Source organism: Nomia melanderi, chromosome 12 (genome assembly GCF_051020985.1).
Source record: "Nomia melanderi isolate GNS246 chromosome 12, iyNomMela1, whole genome shotgun sequence".
NCBI classification, from domain to species: Eukaryota; Metazoa; Arthropoda; class Insecta; order Hymenoptera; family Halictidae; genus Nomia; species Nomia melanderi.
In genome coordinates this window covers 4,342,230-4,364,781 of record NC_135010.1, presented here as the reverse complement: position 1 = coordinate 4,364,781, position 22,552 = coordinate 4,342,230, and the positions used below count along the sequence as shown (strand labels likewise).

At 28.6% G+C, this 22,552-nt stretch overlaps 6 protein-coding genes across 10 annotated transcripts; 4 read left to right on the top strand and 2 right to left on the bottom strand.

The window, feature by feature from the left end:
- Positions 1-118: 118 nt before the first annotated feature.
- Positions 119-4,132, top strand: LOC116426338 (guided entry of tail-anchored proteins factor 1). 3 transcript variants are annotated; one of them, XM_031975155.2, is made up of 6 exons: positions 119-495; positions 590-795; positions 881-1,046; positions 1,237-1,304; positions 1,379-1,557; positions 1,884-3,528. In XM_031975155.2, exons 2-6 carry the CDS (start codon positions 727-729, stop codon positions 1,945-1,947), a joined length of 546 nt encoding a protein of 181 aa, XP_031831015.1. In that variant the 5' UTR covers positions 119-495; positions 590-726; the 3' UTR covers positions 1,948-3,528. The 3 variants fall into 3 exon arrangements, with proteins under 3 accessions (XP_031831015.1, XP_031831014.1, XP_031831016.1); XM_031975154.2 differs by lacking the exon at positions 119-495 and having other exon boundaries at positions 508-795; XM_031975156.2 differs by lacking the exons at positions 119-495; positions 1,884-3,528 and adding an exon at positions 3,880-4,132 and having other exon boundaries at positions 510-795.
- Positions 2,009-6,987, bottom strand: LOC116426334 (coiled-coil domain-containing protein 6). 2 transcript variants are annotated; one of them, XM_031975149.2, is made up of 6 exons: positions 6,410-6,987; positions 5,061-5,601; positions 4,737-4,872; positions 4,541-4,668; positions 4,366-4,460; positions 2,009-4,024 (listed from the first exon to the last, which is right to left on the bottom strand). In XM_031975149.2, the coding sequence occupies exons 1-6, from the start codon at positions 6,629-6,631 to the stop codon at positions 3,869-3,871; spliced, it is 1,278 nt and encodes a 425-aa protein (XP_031831009.1). In that variant the 5' UTR covers positions 6,632-6,987; the 3' UTR covers positions 2,009-3,868. The 2 variants fall into 2 exon arrangements, with proteins under 2 accessions (XP_031831009.1, XP_031831010.1); XM_031975150.2 differs by having other exon boundaries at positions 2,009-4,021; positions 6,410-6,984.
- A 1,208-nt stretch (positions 6,988-8,195) lies between these two features.
- Positions 8,196-9,648, top strand: LOC116426155 (nuclear nucleic acid-binding protein C1D). Of its 2 annotated transcripts, XM_031974717.2 has the most exons (3): positions 8,196-8,345; positions 8,437-8,651; positions 8,778-9,648. In XM_031974717.2, exons 2-3 carry the CDS (start codon positions 8,438-8,440, stop codon positions 8,990-8,992), a joined length of 429 nt encoding a protein of 142 aa, XP_031830577.1. In that variant the 5' UTR covers positions 8,196-8,345; position 8,437; the 3' UTR covers positions 8,993-9,648. The 2 variants fall into 2 exon arrangements, with proteins under 2 accessions (XP_031830577.1, XP_031830576.1); XM_031974716.2 differs by having other exon boundaries at positions 8,231-8,651.
- A 22-nt stretch (positions 9,649-9,670) lies between these two features.
- Positions 9,671-11,059, top strand: LOC116426154 (uncharacterized). The gene is made up of 2 exons (XM_031974715.2): positions 9,671-9,840; positions 10,024-11,059. The coding sequence occupies exons 1-2, from the start codon at positions 9,671-9,673 to the stop codon at positions 10,403-10,405; spliced, it is 552 nt and encodes a 183-aa protein (XP_031830575.1). The 3' UTR covers positions 10,406-11,059.
- Positions 11,060-11,658: 599 nt separating this feature from the next.
- Positions 11,659-15,178, top strand: Papss (3'-phosphoadenosine 5'-phosphosulfate synthase). Its single transcript, XM_031974659.2, has 6 exons — positions 11,659-12,052; positions 12,686-13,486; positions 13,625-14,059; positions 14,144-14,353; positions 14,459-14,741; positions 14,895-15,178. Exons 1-6 carry the CDS (start codon positions 12,008-12,010, stop codon positions 14,987-14,989), a joined length of 1,869 nt encoding a protein of 622 aa, XP_031830519.1. The 5' UTR covers positions 11,659-12,007; the 3' UTR covers positions 14,990-15,178.
- A 586-nt stretch (positions 15,179-15,764) lies between these two features.
- Positions 15,765-22,532, bottom strand: LOC116426224 (uncharacterized). The gene is made up of 4 exons (XM_031974883.2): positions 22,487-22,532; positions 21,475-22,368; positions 17,260-21,289; positions 15,765-16,922 (listed from the first exon to the last, which is right to left on the bottom strand). The coding sequence occupies exons 3-4, from the start codon at positions 21,211-21,213 to the stop codon at positions 16,629-16,631; spliced, it is 4,248 nt and encodes a 1,415-aa protein (XP_031830743.1). The 5' UTR covers positions 21,214-21,289; positions 21,475-22,368; positions 22,487-22,532; the 3' UTR covers positions 15,765-16,628.
- Positions 22,533-22,552: the final 20 nt, after the last annotated feature.

The following is a 22,552-nucleotide window of genomic DNA, read 5'->3' as shown; positions in this document are numbered from 1 at the left end:
AAATCAGTGCCCGCGGGTACTTTAGTAACACGGAAAGTTACCCTCTCCATTCCTATTTTTACCTATTTTGTATTGACCACTACATAAAACTTTTCATCCCCAATCTGAGGCAGCTCCTTCAGTAGAAATAGTGGGGAAACCGCTGATCGCGAGTTATTAGCATGAGGGGAGCATATCACTAACAGTTCGACACCTCTATTGTTGATTATTAATGTGAATCAGGCCGTAGACTGTGATATGGTATTTAATCTAGCTGTACGATGTCCGTGTATAAAGTTATGTATCGTTAATATGTTACCATAGTGGTTATTATGCCAATTATAATTTAGTTTAAAAGAACTATTTAACATCAAGTTTGGTTTTTATGATGGACTTTATTAAAGTGAAGAATTGTTATTAGCAACGCGCATTCAATTTATACAATTGATGATCAATCAATGTGATAGACCGCCACATGTGGAGAATATCCTCCGAACGCCCTACTACGAATCTTAAGTCTGTGACCCTACTTATTTACATGATTTTTTACAGTCGGTAATTCAGAACATGTGACACAAAATCTTGTAAACAACGATGTCTATTTGCATAGGTACCTCGTCTGAGATAGTAATTTGAATTGTAACCTTCAAATTATTTTTTCATATATAACTGAAGAATAATATTTTTATAACATATAATACTGAAAACGATTGAGCAATGTAAGAAATTCTTTACTAAACATATACAATGAATTTACTCGTAATATCAACTGTAAGTTGTGTTTTGGAGTACATTTTTCCGATATTAGTTAAATACGTACGTATATATATATATACATATATATATATTCATACTTTAGGAAATTAACTCAATTTTTAAGGAATTATTATTTTTATCATAGATCACAACACGTTTGTACACGGAAACAAAACATGACTTGGAAGCACGCAAAGAATTGGTTAACCTAAAGCAGGAAATGATTGAATTGTCTATAGTTGATGAATTTTCAAAATATGCAAAACTTCAACGTAAATATAATAAAATTGAAGGCAGTTTAAAAGAAACAGGTAAAAATATTATATAACGAATATTTGTTATAAGAAACTATGCAATTTGCAATGAATTCATTGATTTCCTAAATTAATTAAATGAAAACACAAATCATATAATTTTTCACTTCATAAATTAATTTCATAGCCTTTTCTTCTGAAGTAATTTGTACAATATTTCTATATAATTATTGTATATATATTTTAGTAAACATGCGTCTATCTTATCGAATAAGAATGCAGTTGTTTGCAACATATGGTTTCCGTGTATTAAATGTAGGTATTTAGCACTCCTATTAATTTTTTAAATTACACTGATACTAATAATTTAATCATTATATATTTTTTAGGGTTTTTTGGTACTGGGTTTGTTATATTTTTACAAAAATACACCAGTAATAGTTTTTCCAAAAGGTATATTATGGCCAGTACAAAATTTACTAAGTTGGCCATGTTATAGCCAAGAAGATTCAATTTCTTTAATTATGTGGATTATAATTGGTAGACTAGTTGTATCTGCATGTAAAAAGTAAATATAATTTAATATTAATAATTTATGTAAATTATTTGTATACATCAAAAGTGAAGTTTGTTTGGATAATTTTCAATGAATCTATAAACTCTTTTAAATTCTTTATGAAATTACTTTTAATGGACAAAATATGGAAATAGTCACATACTAAGTGTTGCTTAAGATATGGTCTCCGGGATAGCAAAGATGGCAAGAAGAGTCTCTAGCTATATGTTTATAGTGTTGATTCATTTGATTTTGCAAATTGATATCGTGAATGAAATGAAGACAGTTTCATCTGTTATAGTTTTCGTACTGACTAATTAGGTCCTTGTTCTTTCTAGGGACTACCTTTTAAGCAATTCAGAGTACTTGCTGTACATATTGCATTTTCTTTTTAATATTTAAAAGCAACTTATTAGTTGTAAGTCATTCTTCTAAATAAGGATAATAACGAATTTTTTTAATATAATAGCAAAAAAGTGACTGTATTTCGTAAAAGCTTGATTAAAATACATAATACATAATAGTGAAATATATTTGCATGTAATTATTGATAAGTAATAATTTTATATTTTAACAAAACATTTCTATATATGACAATTGATACATCTATATTTTTCTACATAACGTAGCAAACAATGTTTTATTCACGTGTAGAGTATCGATGAAACATCTATTTTATAAAGCTTAAAAAAAACTGATAATTTTGGTTGTTAATTTATTATCTTATGTAAATATTATCTTACTGTTTAATTTAGCTTCTGTTATATCAGTTTTGCATTTTTTTCGTTAATGGCTTTATAATTTGATATTGCGACACATACAATACTGAAATATTACACATATAAATTGTATTATAGAAAGTTCTATAATGCTAAAACTCAAATTATTTCATAAAAATGAAAAGAAAACTGAACTATTAGTCTTTTACATCCTTATTGAACAAGGAATAAAATTGTTGTTCGTAACACTTTTTTTTTTATAATAATCAATTGAGAATTACAGTTTTAGTACTAGCTTTGAGCACCAATAGTGAATAATAATGTTCAAATTATTATAGAGTACAGATCAAGATCATTATGATTTACTTTATCACATTTATATAAATATCGACCGAATATACTTTGTACATGACATTTGTTACAAAATAGCATATAAGGATATAACTAAAAAGACACAGTATTTATTTTTAAATAAGATGTTACCGAAAATCAACCAGCAAAAATTAACTTTCTTTCAAAACAAAATAGATGTTATTCATAAATTAATGTCATACAGTTGACATATATCATTGTTAGTATATTAATGTCAAAGTCTCTGAAATATTTAAATGTAAGAAAATTAAAGTTACAGATACTAATTGGTATAATTATTCTTTTAAATATTCAGTATGTCAGTACATAAATGCAACAATGTCATGTAAAAACTTTTCTGACTTCAATGTTAGTTATATTGAACTCAAACATAGAGTACAAATACTTATCTATATTAATAGTCACATTATGTGATTGTATACAAAATATTAAACCAATAATAAAATAATAAAGAATATATTGTTTAAAGACTGACAAGCATTCTGAAATTTCTATTTTTTTTTTGTTATTAATCATTTTTTTCTTTTTTCTTTTTAAGTCACATTTGAATATTCAATTTGAATGTATATTATCTTTTAAATAGATATATTCTCGCTCTTCTACTTTCATGAAAAATGTTACTTTTATAAAATTATAATAATTCAACATAGAAAACTGTACTATTATTCTTCATATACTATGTCATGTAGTCATGGATACAAAGAATAACATGAAAATGAAAAATTGTTCAAATTTAAATAAACTACATAGTAACTATTATAGATATATCTTGTCTTACCATCTAAGTAATTAAATTAAAACATATAACTGCTGTTCTCACTATATTAAACACCAGAAAGTACAATAGATTATATGAAATACAATGGAAATTAGAAGAGCGAGACTAATGAAATCTCTCCCTTCCCACAATTTTTACTGTGTTAGACTATTTTGAAGCAGATCAGAAATTTATAGGTAATTATTTAATGTTGTTTTTTGTAAATACTGTTTTGCATTATGTTAATATGAGAAATATTTAAGCGATTTGATGTGAAGTAGAAAAAAGTTTTTTAATTAACGCATATGCACTGTAATACGAATATAAAGCAATTAAAATATTGAAAAGTGAAATATTCCTCATTCTAAAATAACTCTCGTGTATGTTATACAATCACATAGTACAAATGCAACAAAAAAAAGTATTGTGTATGAATACATGATGAAATATTTGTTATCAGAGATGTTCAACTGACTTATGTTTTAGCAATATCCATTGGTGATCCGCCAGCTGTATTTGTAGTCGTATTAGCGATTGGTGGACCACCTGGACTTACAATAGTTGGTGGAATTGCAGGTTTGACAAATCTGTCTGATGTGCGTCTATTGGATGGTGTTACCACATGTCCCTGCTTAGACAGTGCAAGATATTAAAACTTAATATAAATGTAAAATATTTTATATATACATATTTCAAATATACTATGTACAATACAAAATAAAAATTTGATGAAATAAAATTCAAACGTTACATTAAAATTATAGCTGGATGTAGAACAAAGTTGAATTAACATAGTCATCACAAATAAAACATAATTTTTATCTACAATTTGGTATAAAAAAGCATAGCTTACATGTAAAAACTGTTGACAGTACAGTATATAAAAATTTTAACTAACTTCTACTGATCTTTTAACTGTAGTCAACTTGTGTTATTAACTAGCCGAATACTCTGTAATAAAATGTGACTTACCGTGGAAGGAGGTGATGAACTTGCAAATGGAATTGCAGTAGGTTGACCACAAGCATAACATCGATTTGTGTTAAATCCTTCTCTAGTTGAAGAGCCTGAAAAAGGCAATATTATTAATAATACAAAAATCTATAATTATGTAATACAAAAAAACTGAAAATTTTCTGAAATTTACCTGGACTTAACGGTCTAGAGGAACTAGGTGAAGGATTGTACGGCACAGGGCTGGAAACAGTACGATTTCTTATATTTCCACCAGACATCACAATTTCATTATAGTGCCGTTCTTCTTCCATTTCCAAACTAATAAATAGATGAAATTTGAAATCGAACTAAATAAAATCTACTATTTATATAATATAATCAGTTACCTTGACTCTGATTCTGAAAGGTGTCTGCATAAAGCTTCTCGACGTTCTACTTCTAACTGCAATTTTCTTTGAAGTCTCAAATTTTCTTCACGGATTTGTTTTTCTTCATTCACATATCGTTGCATTTTTTCTGTATCTAATATCAATAGTAGACAAATGTATTATATAATATTTGGTATAAATAGCGGTTCATTTTTAATAAAATAAAACATTTTACGATAGGAGTAATACATTACATACATCAAATTATCTTGTACAAAGTTCTTTTGTTATAAGAAAATTTTATAAAGTATTTACATTATTATATAAAAAAAAAAGTCTTACGTTCTTGTTGCGAAATAAGTAATGTATGTCTCAGTCTAGCCACTTCGCTTCTTAAGGTTTGAATATGTGTACTTAAACTAGTAGCAGTATCACCGTTATTAATTTCTCTTGGAGAAGTGGGATCTGATACAGGTTGATCCAATTTTATCTGGAGCATTCTTTTTTCTGCTTCTAGCTTGTCCATTCTTTTCCATAATTTATTTACTAATGCCTCTTGTTCTTGTTCAAGAGTATTCTCAAGTTCAACCTTTTCTCTACGTAATTGTTCTAAATTACTTTGTTTTGCAAGTGTTTCAGCTTCAAGTTTTTCTATTTTTCTCATTAATTTGTTAACAAGACATTCTTGTTCTTGTTCTAAAGTTTGCTCCAAGCGACATTTTTCTTGGCGCAATTGATTCAATTTTCTTGATAAATCATTAGTTAAACACTCTTCTTCTTGCTCATAATGATGTGCTAATGTTTCTTTTTCTTTCTTCAATGCCTGTATTTTCTTTAATAATGTGTTACTTATAAATTCTTCTTCCTGTTCTGCTTTTGCTTGCTAAAATATAAAAACAATATATAAGTAAATAACATTTTTTTATAATTTTATATTCATAACACATATAAATATTTTTAAATTAAATACATTATTGATTTCTTTGCTAACATTTAATATTTAAATTTTTGTTAAAAAAAGATATATATGTATAAAGCAAAGAAACAAAAACTGTTTTCGAAAAGAATTATATTGTATAATTATACGATTACATCATTACCAGTATAAATATTACCTGTCTTAATCATTTAAGTTTTATATACTATCTATTAATGTTACAGATGTTTTTAGAAATATTTGATTCTAATGAAAAATTTCATTAAAGAAACGACTTTAAAAGCCAAAACAAATAAATTATAAAAATTAATTATTCTATTCTATGCAAATAAATTTTCTAAGATAAGCTATAAAAAAATAATACAAAATTAATTTACGTTTATGTATTAAGTAATACTATATAACATACATTGCAATACATCTAAATTATATTTCAAAGACACACTACTCACGAATATTATATTCGTAATATAATTATGTATAGTAACATTTTACAATTTTGTAACGAAAAAATATGCGAATTTAATATCTGAAAACAATCATAAAATATTTCGGAAAGTATACGAAGGAAAACTATTTTCTGTCAAACCGTGTCTTTTGCAGAAAGTCTTTTGAAGAAAGTTTTCCGATTTATTAACAATAGGATTGAATATTAAAGTATAGGAATGTTAAAGCGCCTTATATAAAATAGAATATAAGGTCAATTCATGCACCGATATCCGACGAACTTAACAAACACACTCGAACAACTTACTATAATGACAGAGGCTTGACGAAGACCACGATTTTCTTCTTGCAACGCTTTTACTCTTAATTTATATGTTTCCAACTCGACTTTAAGAACACGATTGTGCTGTTGTAATGACTCGATTCTTTTTTGAAGTTGTTCTCTAGTTACAGGAGACGGTGGCATCATTATTGGTCCTCCGTCGATCGAGCTGGAGTCGCTTTCGGATGCGCTATCACGGTCAGCCATTTTTCTTAGACGAAAATTTCTTTTTAAAAAAATTCGCTATTCCTTCTTTTTCATCGCACACTCAAATGAAATCTTGTAGTATATTTTTCTCTTGAAACACGAGTATGTAATTTTTCATTAGAACTTCATTACTTTGCGAGAAAAAAACTGTAATATCAGAGCATACTGCTGCACAACATGTGCTCTACTATGGAACGAATCAGCTGTTTGATTGTCCATGAATAACTTGAAAGGAAGACGTCACAATGCATTTCAGAATCATAAGTCCCTAGATTTTAAACTATTTCTTGTTGTTCACATAACAGTTCGGGCAACTCCTTGATAGGTAGAGGGGGAACGCTGTGCACCCCCGCCGTCGGACTGCAGCAGAGTGGGGGTTGCGACAAGCAGGCCACTTCCAACTGTCTCTGCTCAGCGCCATCGAACCGACGACACGTGAGATACGCAACATAGTTTTATTGTACTGCGTATCTAGTTCCTTTTGGCAGGCCGTCCCTACAACAATGTTCCCCTACTATCTCAACTCAAGGAACTGTCAAGACTGTTATGCGACGCTCACAGAGAGTATCACAGCCGAAGAACTTGGAAAACTAAAAGAAAATTATAACGATGCATTTCTTGAAAAATTCGCTAATGCAATGTCTAAGAGCTTCATATTTAAGTTGCGAGTTAACCAGGAAGAATTCCGCGCAAGTTTATTTATAAAAGTATTACATTCAAGAACGTATATTATAAATGGGTTCGAAGTGAGTTTGATTGGTTTTTCTTATAGGATGAAAAGAGGTTGAAAGCAATTCATCTCAGTGTATCCCCAGTGGATCATAAAGTCTATAATAAGCATTTACTAAATGAAATCGCGAAAGTTGCTGGTATCGGAAAGGCTTTACCTTTAATCATTTGTCTATATAATGCATTTATAAAAATTTTATACATACATTTTGTACATAATAAAGATAAATGTATGTTCTTTCCTCAATTGGAGTCAAGACTTGGACTCCAAGTAGGTATATACCTCCCTATATTCATTTACCTATAACAGAGGTGCCTGACTTGCTCACCTTTGCGCTAGTAACTCAAATACAGCATACCCTCACTACCTCTACTCAAGTACCTAGCTGCGCGAGACTATATAGGTATGTAGCATTTCTATGTAGTGTTCAAACAAAGAATCAAATTTGACCACTTAGCCAGAGTGCCAGGTCGCCAGCACTTGGTGATATTATAGAGGGCGTAACTTTTCGTGAGGGGAGTATCACTAGAGTGCTCGCGAGTATCGATTTAGCATTCTTACTTTACAATTTTAAAAACTGTGCGTAATAATTATTTAAATAAATAAAAATGCAATTTATTGTAATATAGTGATTATGGTTTTTAATGAAATTGAAGTTCAACAATTTAAAACAATATAGTTATTGTAAATAAAATTTAAGAATAATATTATAAAACAAGATGAACAACAATTCTCCAATGATTTTGCGAGATTCTTTAAAACATTGGAGCTATTTATTTATTTTCGCACTTATTGGATGACATTCACTATTTCTCTTTTCCAAAAATCTGCCGAATTACACTACGATATGGTGGTACCGTAGGTATTATGTACTCTATATATTATATATTCTATGACTGGGAGTTTAACATGTATACAAGTATTCGGCATTTAATGTTATAAATAATGGTGTCAAGCTATTTTATAATTTGATTTTTGCAACAGGTTATTTAATTTCACATACTTTTATTGATTAGTGTATATTAAAACTTTAAATACGCGTGTGGAAGCTAAAATAATAATTTTCCAAAATAAGTATGGATCCAGATTTCGGAGAACTTTCACAAGATACAGAATTTATTGCAAAAGTGAAACAGTTTCGTGATGCAACATTAAAAATTGAAGATACAATTAAACTTGTTACGAATCCAGAAATATATGACAATCTTTCCAATGCTGACAAAATTAAATATAATTTGTTGATGTCTTATAGCCTAAATAGTATGTTTTGGATGTATTTACGAGCAGAAGGTAAGAATTTCATGCAAGGAGTGAAAAATTATTACAAGACATAAAATATTATACCATTTGCTTAATCTATGTTTAATAATTAGTTATCATTTAAGTATTTGCTTATTTAATTGTATTATTAATTAGGAATTGACCCTACGAAACATAGAATAAAATCAGAAAATGATCGTTTGAAGAAGTCTATGACACGTGCGAAGCAAATTGAAGAAAGGAATACACTTATGCCGCGTATAAACAAAGAGGCTGCACAAAGATTCGTTAGAAATGGGTTGTTCGATGTGAAAAATAACAAACGGGAACACAAAGAGATTGAAGATAAAAATGAATCTGTTATAAAATAGTAGTACAAATAGTACCACTATTTATAACTATATGTGTTTATAATTATATGTTTTTTATAATTATATGTGAAATTGTATTTTATAAATACATATAAAGAGTAGATAATTATGTCCATAAAGTATCCAGCATCAAATTTTTGAACTGTTGTAAATTTATAATTTAAAACTAAGTAAAGTTTAAATTGTAAACTGTTCTTCGTTTAGTTTTGTTTGTATTATTGAACAAAAGATTTAACACTAGGTTTACGGAATGCGTCAAATTGATGCATATTGGATTTTAGAAATATTATTTTGTAAATGTTTACGCCGATTTTGATTGATGCAATCACACTGACATGTACCCCAATTACCTACTATCAAATCTCCAGTTTCCACAATCTAAATATACGAGCATCAATTCTTTTAGGAATAATAGAATGAAGTGTACAATAAATGCCCGTAAACCTAGTGTTAAATACCATCTAATAATAACGAACTATATTAGGTAATTTGAAAAAGTATAATATTTTTGTCTCCTAGGACACTTTTTCTGTATATGTTTACTTTAACTCTTCAACCTTCCATGACTATAATGTCTTAAAGCTAATATCACACACATAAAACTTCAGAAAACTGTACTTCTTAAGAAGAGTATAATAAAAGTTTCTTAAAACATATTTACTTGTTGTAAATAGAACAATGGCATCTAAATATAAAATTATAATAAAAAAACATGTGAAAGAAGCTTCACAGTGTTTGTCTTCAGAAAATCCTGAAATATTGCAGAATTCTTGTAACGAAATGCAAGATATTGTTTCAACCATACCTACTTCATTATCTACAAGAGAAGAATATATTTCAATGGATCAGTAAGTTTTATTATGCATATATTGTTTATGTAAGATTTAATTTTCATTTTAAGAAAAAAGTATTTCAGTTATAATACAAACTATATTATATATTTAAAAAGGAGTTTAAACACAATTTTAATATTAAACAACTAATTTTATTTAATTAAACTATATTCTTAAATACATATTCATTTTTTGTAGGATGAATAAAGATTTTAAAGATTTAAAGTTACAAGCATATAACGAATCTAATGAAAATGAAGGTGAATACCTTGCAGGAAATATTAATAATGTTATTGAAACACTTAATGTGGTACTTGTAAAACCATTCTCATTGGACACTCTTTTATATTTTGAAACTCCATTATTCTTAAAGTGTACAAGTGTTCAAAATTCTGAAACAAAATATGTATTTTTGGGTTATATTGATGATATATTTGGATCAGTTGGAGAACCTATGTACTCTGTAACTTTGAAATGCAATTTACGTGATATGTTGAATATTAACACTGAAGTGTACTATTTTCCAAATGATCCAAATACTTTACATATCAATGTTGTTACTAACACAGTTAAAATCTAAACAGAATATATTATATTGTTACTTCATAACATTAATTAAAATAATTATAATAAATTATAATAAACAATTATAGAAAGTAATTTGTGATTGAGTTAACATTTAAGTTTTAATCATTATTAATGAGTAATCACTTTGTGTAATTCTGTTACATATAAAGTAATTATCAATTTCAAATTTTTCATATTCATTGAAGAAACTGTATATTATTCATTATTGTTTTATCTGATATTTATAATGTTAGGGATAATTACTTTTCCCATTATAATACTGTGACTCTTGATATGGAAAGCAAGTACAATTTAAGAAGAAAATAAAAACATTAGAGAATCTTCTTTAGTAAAAATGGGAAAGTAGTTTAATGATTATAAAAATTCTACTGCTGTTTTATTTCTATATTTTCTTTCAATTAATCTCAGAAGGTATAACAATATGTCATATAGGTATTTTGAAATTTCAGAAGAATGGCACGTTTATAATAATCATTCTACATTTGGAATAAGTTCTAATATAGCGACTAAAAAATTCTATTACTTTTGCTTCGTTAGAATTATACTTTTATTTCAATTGTAAGATATAAGAGTTCTTCATCAATTCAAATGATGTACATAAGATAGTTAATCATTTCTAAGCTTCACTGAAAAAATAAATAAATTTCTCATAACTAAGAATTATAAGCTTAATTAGTTAAACTGCTTAAGTAATTCTTAAGTAATCATAATATTATTTTTTAATTATGCTATAATTAGTTTATTTTTTTTTAATTTTATAATAATGTGTATTCATTGTTTATAAAAAATAAAGATTATTTTGTAAAAGTATTTCAATGATTTATTTTTCGACCCGTTTATAAATTCTATAATAATGCATTTATATTAATAGAAGGAAAATATTTCAAATCAGCAAAATGCAAATTTTATATTTGTAAGTATTTTATTATATGATTTCCATTACTTTAATATTTTTTATAATTACAATACTTTAATGCCTACAAATTTTAAATAAAAGTTTATATTTTATCTATATTTTTAAAAGCTTAATATATGTCAAACGGCAAAAAGATATTTTCCTTGCGTAATAAAGTATACAATTTCGTTTGATAGTACAATTTATTTTTTATTTTATAAAATAATGTTTCATGTGCCTTAATGAAACTTACAACTGCGGTTTCATGGAACAAATAATCTTAAAACATTTCAACATCAGTCCACCTACTCATATTACAGCTGACTCGAGGACAGCATATATTATGATTAGTATAACCGATGTGTCGTCTGTGAAGTTAGTATCTATATCTGTATGACATCTAGAACTTATCTGTAGTGGTGCCTACACCGTTAGTGCATGGTTCATACTTGCATCTGTCTCTCAGAAGTGTGAATTGTTGACACAATATAATTTGTATATAGTTCTCAATATTTTTAATTAATGACGATTACCAAAAAACGTGTTTTTGTCATAACACGTTAACGATATGTTATTTAACATTTAAAAACTACTTATATGTTTGTTAAACATAAAACTTTAAGTTTTGATCTCATTTTATCATTTACCACGTATACAAGAGTGTGTATACAATATACGAGACCAAAACTATAGAACAGTATGTCAAACGAAATTGTTGATGTTCCAAATAAACGAATAATGACGGTATGTATAAATAAAAAAAGTTTTTTTACTGATTTGTTTCATATGTCCAATATTGAATTTAGTTAAATATTTGAAATTAAAATATTATTAAAATTTATTAAAATAAAAATTGATATAGACACTATGTGTCTATGTATATGCAAATTATATTGTTTCTATAAATGTACTGTGCATTTAAATTTTTTTTGACTTTTTATTTAAAATGTTTATTACAGAATATTTTTATTTAAATTTAAGACTGGAGAATGTACTATAACTTTATCACATATGTGTATTATATCTGGCTCATACCAATAAAATAATTAAAATAGGAATATTCTTTTTTCATGTAAAATAGAATGACTTTTTGAAAATTTGAATGACTTTTTGTACTTGTATACTACTAGTTGTTTCAAATTTTACAAAACTTATGAAAGAAACTAAAACGGTATATTATTCATTTAGTAAATATATAAATAACTCAATAATAAGTTTTTTTTTCAATTTAATACTATTACATTATTATTATATATCATTTTATGCATTAGTAGTTGATGAATAAAAAAAAATGTATGGTACTTGTTGCATCCATATATCTTCAAGAAATTAAAAAAGGATTATAATATGTTATAATATAATAGTAATTTTTTGCAGACATGCGCCAATGTATCAGAGCAAGCACATCATGTATCAAGAGCTAAACGTGGACAAGCGGTAGGAAGTGTCAGAGGCTTCCGTGGATGTACAGTTTGGTTAACAGGTCTTTCCGGTGCAGGGAAAACTTCTATAGCATTTCAAGTTGAAGCTATTTTAGTTAATCATGGAATCGCAGCTTATGGACTTGATGGAGATAACGTAAGAAGTGGTTTAAACTGTAATCTTGGCTTTAGCAAGGAAGATAGAAAAGAAAATATAAGAAGAGTTGCAGAAGTAGCTAAATTGTTCGCTGATAGTGGTCAGATTTGTTTATGTAGTTTTGTGTCACCTTTTGAAGAAGATAGACAAATGGCAAGACAGATTCATAAAATGTCAGATCTTCTCTTTTTTGAAGTTTTTGTTGATACACCTCTTAACGTATGCGAAGCTAGGGACACAAAAGGATTATACAAAAAGGCACGTCAAGGAGCTATTAAAGGTTTCACTGGAATAGATCAAATGTATGAGAGACCATTAAATCCTGATTTAATAGTAACCACTGTAAATTGTACCCCTGAAGAATCAGCTGCAACAGTCATTGATTTCTTGGAGAAACAATATATTATTCCGCAACTTCAAACTGCGATACCTGTACGGGAGTTATTCGTTCCAGAATCACGAGTAGCATCTGTTAAAGCAGAAGCTTCTATACTTCAAAGTTTAGAAATTAATAAAATAGATTTGCAATGGCTCCAAGTCTTAGCAGAAGGTTGGGCTGCACCTCTCACAGGATTTATGAGAGAAGACCAATACCTTCAGGTATGTACAAAACAGTAATATAAAATTTGTAACAATAATATGTGCAATTCTTACAGAAAACTTAACTGTATTATTATTATTACTATTATTGTTAGTTTTATTATATATATATATAAAAAGCTTAAATAATGCTTTCAGGCACAGCATTTAAAATGTTTTACATACGATGATAAGGAAATTAATCAATCTATCCCAATAGTCCTTGCAATAAGTACAGAGGACAAAGAACGATTGGATGGACTGTCAGCTTTTACACTGAAATATAAAAATAAGGCTATTGGAATATTACGTAGACCAGAATTTTATTTTCACAGAAAAGAAGAGAGATGTGGATGGCAATTTGGTACTAACAACATAGGTCACCCGTATGTTAAAATCATTTATGAATCTGGAGATTGGTTGGTAGGAGGTGACATAGAAGTCTTTAAACGAATTAGATGGCACGACGGTTTGGATAAATATAGGCTTACGCCAAATGAAATTAGGGCAAAATGTAAAAAAATGAAAGCTGATGCTGTATTTGCATTTCAACTTCGAAATCCTATACATAACGGCCATGCATTATTAATGCAAGTATGTTGATTTGCTAGTTTATAGTTTGTTGCACGTCTTCATAATAAATTTTTATATGTAGTTGTTTCAATTTTATACTTGTAGGACACGAAAAAACGATTACTAGAGGAAAGAGGATTCAAAAATCCTGTATTACTTTTACATCCATTGGGTGGATGGACTAAAGATGACGATGTGCCATTGCACACAAGAATTCTTCAACATGAAGCCATTCTTGGTGAAGAGGTATTAGATAATAATTCTACATTATTAGCAATTTTTCCAAGTCCAATGATGTATGCTGGACCAGTTGAGGTAAAATTATGTCTATATACTTATGATGATTTTAGTTATGTTATGAGTATTAAAATAATATTGTTTTCATTACTTCTCAATTTGGTTTTATTCATTTTATATTAGGTACAATGGCATGCAAAGGCCAGAATGATTGCAGGTGCAAATTTTTACATTGTTGGAAGAGATCCAGCTGGTATACCACATCCTGATAAAAGTTCAATTCCTGATGGAAATCTTTATGACCCAACTCATGGAGCTCGAGTTCTTTCAATAGCTCGAGGTTTACAAAATTTAGAAATAATACCATTCAAAGTTGCAGCATATGATATAAAACATAAAAAAATGTCTTTCTTTGATCCAACACGAAAAGAAGACTTCGAATTTATATCAGGGACAAAAATGCGTGGTACGTTTACATATATGTTAAAGACTTATTTTAAAATTTTCATTTATTACATCGTAAGTAAAATAATATTTACTATCATCTTTATTGAACATACATAAAGTAAAATAGTTTAATATTTATTATTGTATCGTTGTATATAATGTTTCTTTCCAGGGTTAGCAAAAGCAGGTGAAAATCCACCTGATGGATTTATGTCACCCAAAGCATGGCTTGTTCTGGCACAATATTATCAAAATTTAGAAAAATAACGAGTTATTAGAAGAATATTAGAAAAATATTAAACACTTTAATGAACACATTCAACAGAATAAAATTAATTTTATAACTGTTGTATTAAAATTGCTACACCTTTGTATATTTGTACATTATTCGTGTATAGCACAGTGATTTCTATATTTATCTCTGCATTAGATAAAAGTATCTATACACTCATTGTACAATGTATCCGTTAATTTTATTTTATATATAAATACAAAATCTAATTATATTTTCCATACATATTTTATATGAATATACATAGCATCGATATAAGATACATATTATTGCATATACATTTTAAAAATGTATATTTTCTTATTATCTATAATCATGTATGAGTTTTATGTATAGTCAACAAGTTTTTGTATGTACAGCAAAGATATTGAAACTTTATAGACTATCAAATAGAAAAATTTGATATTCCAATTTCATTTTATTGCCACAATAAAATACAGCTGTTTTACAGATGAAAAATTTAATAATACGAAAAAATAAATAAAAATTAAAATATTAAATTGCGCTGAGAGGAGAAACTAAAATGTTAAAATGTGTAACTTATTGTAATTTCTTGTAAATGAAAAATGTTCCTGTCATTTAAAATTTACATAATTATGTAATATTCTAAGAATAATTTTAATAAGTGATAAATTCTTAAATGAAATACATGTAAAAATATTGAATTGTATAGTAATTAGTTTTCAAATTTTCACTAATTTTATAATAAGAATAGTATACACTTTTTTAAATTATTATTAACAAGAATATTTCTATTCCACTGTTACATAAAGAAATATTATACAGCAATGCAAACAAAAGTTATATGTAAGTGGTGCTTCAATTTGTATAATGAATATAAAATAGTCTAATGTATCATAAACATAGAGAGTTCAAATTAAATTGTATGTTACATGAACAATATATTACACATAAGAAGACACTGAAAATACCAAAACCGTAATTATTGCTTTCTTAGTTTACTATAATTTACAAGTATAAAATGCATGATTTCTACATTACACAGAAATATGTTGTCCACGCTTTAGCCACATATGAAATGAAAAATACTTGCAAGAAAGTAAACATAATCATATAATTCTAGAAAACGAATGAATATAAAATACGAACAGCATATTTGATAAACGAACGTATTTATGAATAATGTCAATTTTTATTCGTGCCATGAATTTATATATGTATCATCAAGTAAAATATTTGTTCATTTTTTTATAGATTTGTACAAAATACTTTATATATTGTAGTTTAATTATTTTTTGTTTATTATTTGTGACTGAACGAAAATCACGTATTGAAAAGCATTAAGATAACATTTTTTCTGCCTTTGTTTTTACAATCTTAAATTCATCTTAATTCGAATAATCATACAAAATTTCTACCTCAGTAGCAGAAAAGTATCTTAATGTTTTGAGTTCATACTTAATATCTTTAGTAATTGAAAGCTACATATGCTTGAAGGAAATATACTTTTTAGAATATCTGTAATTTGAGTTACGGGAATGTGATTTAGCCCCTACTTCTTTACCCCAATTAAAAAGTTTTTTAAGGTTTAATTACTACAATAAAAGTTCATTTTTACACAGGATATCGCAAATGTAAAGTGCGATATTACATTCAATTATTATACATAATTGATGCTGTAGCTAAATTAACTTCAGTATTTGCATCAGACAAATCAGGTAAAGACAGCATAACTGGTATCACTTGTATTTTTCCTGAATCATCTTCCTGTTGCAAATGGACTACAGCACCTGATTGTAATATTTCATTTGTCATCATTTCATCCGCCATTATTTCTGCAGATTCAATATTATCTGCAGTCACTTCTTCCGTATAAACAGTAGTATCTTCCATATTCATTATAACTTCCGCTGCATCTGAAGCTTCTCTGGAAGTTTCTTCGTACTCCTGATATAATGAAATAGACGTTAACAGATTAAAAAAAATGAATTGTAACTTTCATGCTTTCACGGCCTGGATGTTCATGGTAGCTTGAGACTTTCGGTGGGGAGCCGTGTTCATAAGGAATTGTGTTGTTTCGCCGTTTCGTCAACATTGCACTCTGTATATACAGCGTCGGACGAGACGAACTTACTTTCGTTTCAATACGTCCTTTGACTCCTGAATAAGTTAGCTGCAATGTTGACGAAACGGCGGAACATAATTCCTTGTGGCACGGCTCTCGCCGAAAGTCTCAAACTATCAAAAAATGAATTTTTACAAAACAACAATAAATTATATATACCTGTTCATATACTTGTTCATATTCCTCTGTTATTTCTTGTTCCTCAAATTTAACTATTTGTTCTTCTTTAAAATGTTGATCTCCCTGTTCTTCGTATTCTCCTTCAGGAACTTGAGATTCTGCATTGGTTATACCCTCTTGTTCCTGATCAGAACAAGAAGAATCTTCTTGTATTTTGGGTTTAATATTTCGCCCAGGTACTATCCTCTTAAATCCTGACCCCCCTAAACTTTCATGTCGTCTTTCATGTTTGTTTTTATCACCTAAGTATTTGAAGCGTTGCCTACAGACGCTACAAGAGTATGGTCGTTCATTTGTATGCGTTCTTTCGTGACACACGAGAGCGCTAACTTGTTTACATCTCCATGGACAGTATCTACATTGTAAAGGTCTTTCATCACTGTGTCTATTTTGATGGTGTTTGATTAATTGAATCTTTGTTTTCAAATTAAACCCACAAATTTCACAGGTGTACGGTCTTTCTTCAGAATGAGATATCATATGTGTTTTTAACCTAAGCTGATTTACAAATCTCTTTGGACAATGCGGACAAGGTAACGTTCCTTCTAATCTGTTGTGAGTTACCATCATATGATGTCTTAATCTCACCTCAGAAGTAAACGTCATTTCACAATCTAAACATTTCATAGGATCTTTCTCCATATGAGTGTTCTTAATGTGTGTCCTCAAGATCATTTCTGTTTTGAATGTCTTATTACAATGATAGCACGATGCTCTCTTCTTTTCTGGTGTTCCGTCTACGTCTTCTTTTACAACACCAGGAAGAGATTCATTGTGTATATGAGACATATGCCACTCTAATGATCTAGTCGAAATCATTGATCTGTTACATATGTGACAAGTATATTGTCTACCATCTTTATGAACTCGATTCCTATGTATAACAAGTGTAGAATGATTTGGAAATTTTTCACCGCACACTTGACATGAACATTCTTTTAATCCTCTGCTGTCGGTTTTTTCATGGACTCTCATATGCAACCTTAACCCATCACGTCTATTAAAACCAACACCACAAGTATCACATCGGTACTGACGTTGATCTTCGTGAATCCGTACATGTTGTTTTAAAGTAGAGCTATTTTTAAACATTTTGTCGCAATGTGGACACTCAATGGTATATGCCTTATGCGTGTGCATGTGCTTCGAAAGACTATAAAATGGCACTAATTTGTGGCAAACTGGGCATTCGCGTTTATTACCTACTGGTTGATGTTTGCGTATTCTATGATGTCTAAGACTTGCTGGATTTTTGAAATCTGCTCCACAGTCTTCGCATAAATAGGCTCTTAAAGTTGTGTGCACAGACTTCAAGTGAAAACTAAGTTTTTGTTTAAAAGCAAATTTTTTGGGACATTTTGGACACTGAAATATTTTTTCCCAACTCATATGCTGTGTTTTTACATGTTGATCCAATGTTCCTTGATGTTTAAATTTTTCTCCACAAACATCACATAATTGTCCATACATACTGTCACAATGTTTCTGTTCATGTTGTCGCTTTTTCCCCTTAGAATCTAACATCAAGTCACAATATTTACACAACTTTTTTTTTATGCAGACTACATTATGATTTCTTTTTGCTTTATTTGTTGGAAACTCTTCTAGACAATCTTCACAAAAGTGCATGATTTTATAATCGTGCATTTTCAGATGTTCCTCAAGTATATCTTTAGAAGAAAACGTCTCTGGACAATAATCACATTCTAAATAATGTTCTTCTGGAATATAATCTGCTGGTTGACTTTCGTCTATTAAGTCGGGTAAACTGTTTTTAAGCACAGCATTATTCCTATCTTCATAAAGGGATATTATGTCTTCATCTTTTAGTCTTGTAACAACAATTTTACGTTGTTTTAAATATTCTTGAAAATCTTGTAAGTTCTTTTCTTTTTCTCCTAGAATTCTTGTTAGTTTCTCAATATTTCCATCTGTATAAGATTCATCAAGCTCTTTCTGAAGAGACTCTTTCTTCTTTTTTGCTTCTTCCCATTTCAGCTTAAGTTTTGCTAAACGTGTTAAATATTCTTCAGTATTTACATAAGTTTTTTCATTAGCAGACTTGTCTTTTACAAGTTCTACGTTTCCTGAATTATCATTTTCAATTTTAATAGTACTTGCATTACTATCATTATTATCTTTATCAAACTGTATATTTACAATCGTATCACTTTCTCCATAAACAGATTTTTTATTCTCCTGAGTTTCATTACGTTTAACAAAACGAGTTTGAGTTTCTTCTAGTTTTAAAGGAAGTGAAATATTAGCATGACCTCCTAATACTTTTTCTCGTTTTTTCTTGTACTCTTCAATTTGTTCTTCGATAATCTGTTCTCTTATTTCAGACTTTTTTGTTCGCTCTGGAAATAAATCTTTTTCTTTTGTAGCCAACGTTTCATATCGTTTCAAAATTTTCTCCATAGGTTTAATGTCGAAATTTTTTTTCCCCAAAGATTTATCTTCTTTTTTCTCTAATGGTTTATCCATTTTTTTAACTTTTACTAATAATAATTCATTAGGTTTAGAACCTTTAACAGTAACATACATGATTCCATCTTCCTGATTACTATTGATGTTCAAAGGATTGTTTAAATCTAATTTTTGTACTTTAACATCTTTATGATTTCCACTTTTGTCAGAGACATTAGATTGACAAATATTTTCATCCGTTTCTTCAATGGGATCTTTCTTTGATTGTAATAAAAGTCTTCTTTTTAATATGTTTGGCTGCTTTGAAGATTCTTTTGTACTTTCGCTACTACATACAGTTTCAGATTTAGATATGCTATATGATTCAGCGGTATAATTACTACCTTCTGTATCTTCTACTTTGATGTATGCATTCAGCGATGTATCATATTTGTATGTTGTTTGGTTAAAGTCTGTATTTCTATTATCTGGAATTGAATTATTATCGCAAATAAACACTGGTTGTAAACACTGCTTTGCAGTATTTTCTTTCTGCTGAGTATTTCTTTTTTTTGCTGCTGGCATTTGTATATTAATTTCATCATCAGAATCAGCAACATCGGAACTATCAGGCTGAAATGGTGGATCGTCTGGATCGAATTCTTCTATAGATTCATTATCGTCACTGTTATGTTGAACTATTATATCTTCAAAAATTTCTACAGTAACATTATCATCCGATTCTTTAACAGTATCTGAGATGTCAACTTTTTCCAAACATTTTTGTTCTTCCTTCGTTGAAGATGTCAAATTTTGTACACATATTTGTTCATTATATTTTTTACTACTAAACGAATCAATCGTACTGTGCTCTTTGCAGTTTTCTCTCCTTTTCTCTGTATGTTCAGTATCTACTATAGTCTGCACTTTGTTTATTTCTGTATTCCTTGTTGCTGTATCTGTTAGAGAAATGTGAATAGACTTTAATTTCACTTCTGCTTTTTTGATTTGCATAAAAAACTTATAACTCATTTTTAAGTCACAGATACAGTCCATGCACATTTGAGTCGATAAACTATCATATGGATTTATTTCTTCTAAGTGTTTAAGTTGTTGACTCAATCTCATTTGAATGCCCTTTTCACTAAAAATATCTACTAAAGGAAGCTTTAAACCTGCACAAGTCCTGCAGTATTTCTTTAATTCTTGCTTTGTCTGTTCTGATATGCATAGCTTTTTTTGTGCAGAAATTTTATTGTGCAGAGAAATTTTTGTCAACTCATTTAAACTGTTAGCATCATGAGCCAATAATTTTACACGCGGTGTTATTTTCTTTAATTCATTTATATCTTTAATTTGACCAAACGTTTCTTTATTCGATATTAACAAGGACTTATTCAATTTATAAACTGTTTTCATATCATTATCAGATATATTCAGAGTACTGTCATCGACACGTTTAAGATTATCTACTTTTACTTCGCTATAATTATGATCTCTATTATTCACTTCAATGTGCTGCATTTTTAATCCAATAACTTAAATTTTTCGCATTGTACTCTCTCGATGAATGTTTGTAAACTATTTTAATTTTTATACCCTAAATGGAACAAAAATCATTAAGTATGATTTATGTATAGAATAGAAAATAAAATATTATGCGAAAATATATAAAGAAACAAAATAAATAAATTTATTGAAATAACAATTATACGAACTTAAATTAAAAACTTCTTATTTTTCAAATTTCATTCAAAATGTTATAATTAATGATATTTTATTTACCTTATTATTCAGCAAAACAGAAACTTAATCCTTTTTATGATGCTGGTTGTACATATTGTATTTACACTTCTTACTCTTTTCCAAGATTGTTACTATACCAAACTATTATATCAATTATATTCCATTAATAAAAGGTTCAGTGGTTCACAAAAAACTGATAGAAATTAAGTATCATGAGCATTACACTATCGTTCTTGCATTAGACTTGCAGTTGTTACTTCAATATCACTGATATTTTCAGGCTGAAATTCACGTTTCTGTTTGTAAAGTGAAAAATGTCTTTGATTTCTTCCTTCAAAGAAGATTGTATCTTTTTATTTTCTTCATAAGATAAACATGAAATTATGTTCTCATAAACACAGGTATTCATTTTTCATTCGAAATTGAGGTTAAGTAGATTTAATTGTAAGCTTTATACGCTTTTACGCTCAAAATTGACGTAAAGGTAATCGATGTTTGTTATACCAATTTTTGAATTCATTAGTTTTACCTTGCTATACTCGTTATAGGGAAGAGTAATAACATTATTCAAAAGTTTTTCCAAACTCTCGCTAATATAATTTCTTCCCAACGATATCCAGATGGCGCGATTCAATGGCGCCTGTGGCGTATGTTATTTTCGACTACGCAACGGGCATTCTACACTACCGAAATTCATGACTAGCTTTCAATAGTCATAGAACATTTTTGTGTACGGGACTCTGTAACTGTAACGCATTATAAAGATTCGTCATAGATTACAGCCCGAGAGATGTAACTTTCGCAACGCAAAGCAATTAATCCGCACACACTTTGAAATGGGAATTTGTGCCACGTCCAACTGTCTACTGAAATTCCTTTACTGCAGCTATGACGTTGCTTATATTCGTAATGGCTGCGATTATATTTCTGAAACTTAAACGTATAACATAAATATAAAAAAAATACAAATTTTGTTATAATTTGTTCAGTATTTCAAATTGCTATAAAACTTGATATTTCAACAAGAAATTAAAATAAATTATACATTTACATTTTTATAAACACCTTTTTCTGTACCTGTAACATTGATGCGCATGTGCGCATGCGCATGATTGTA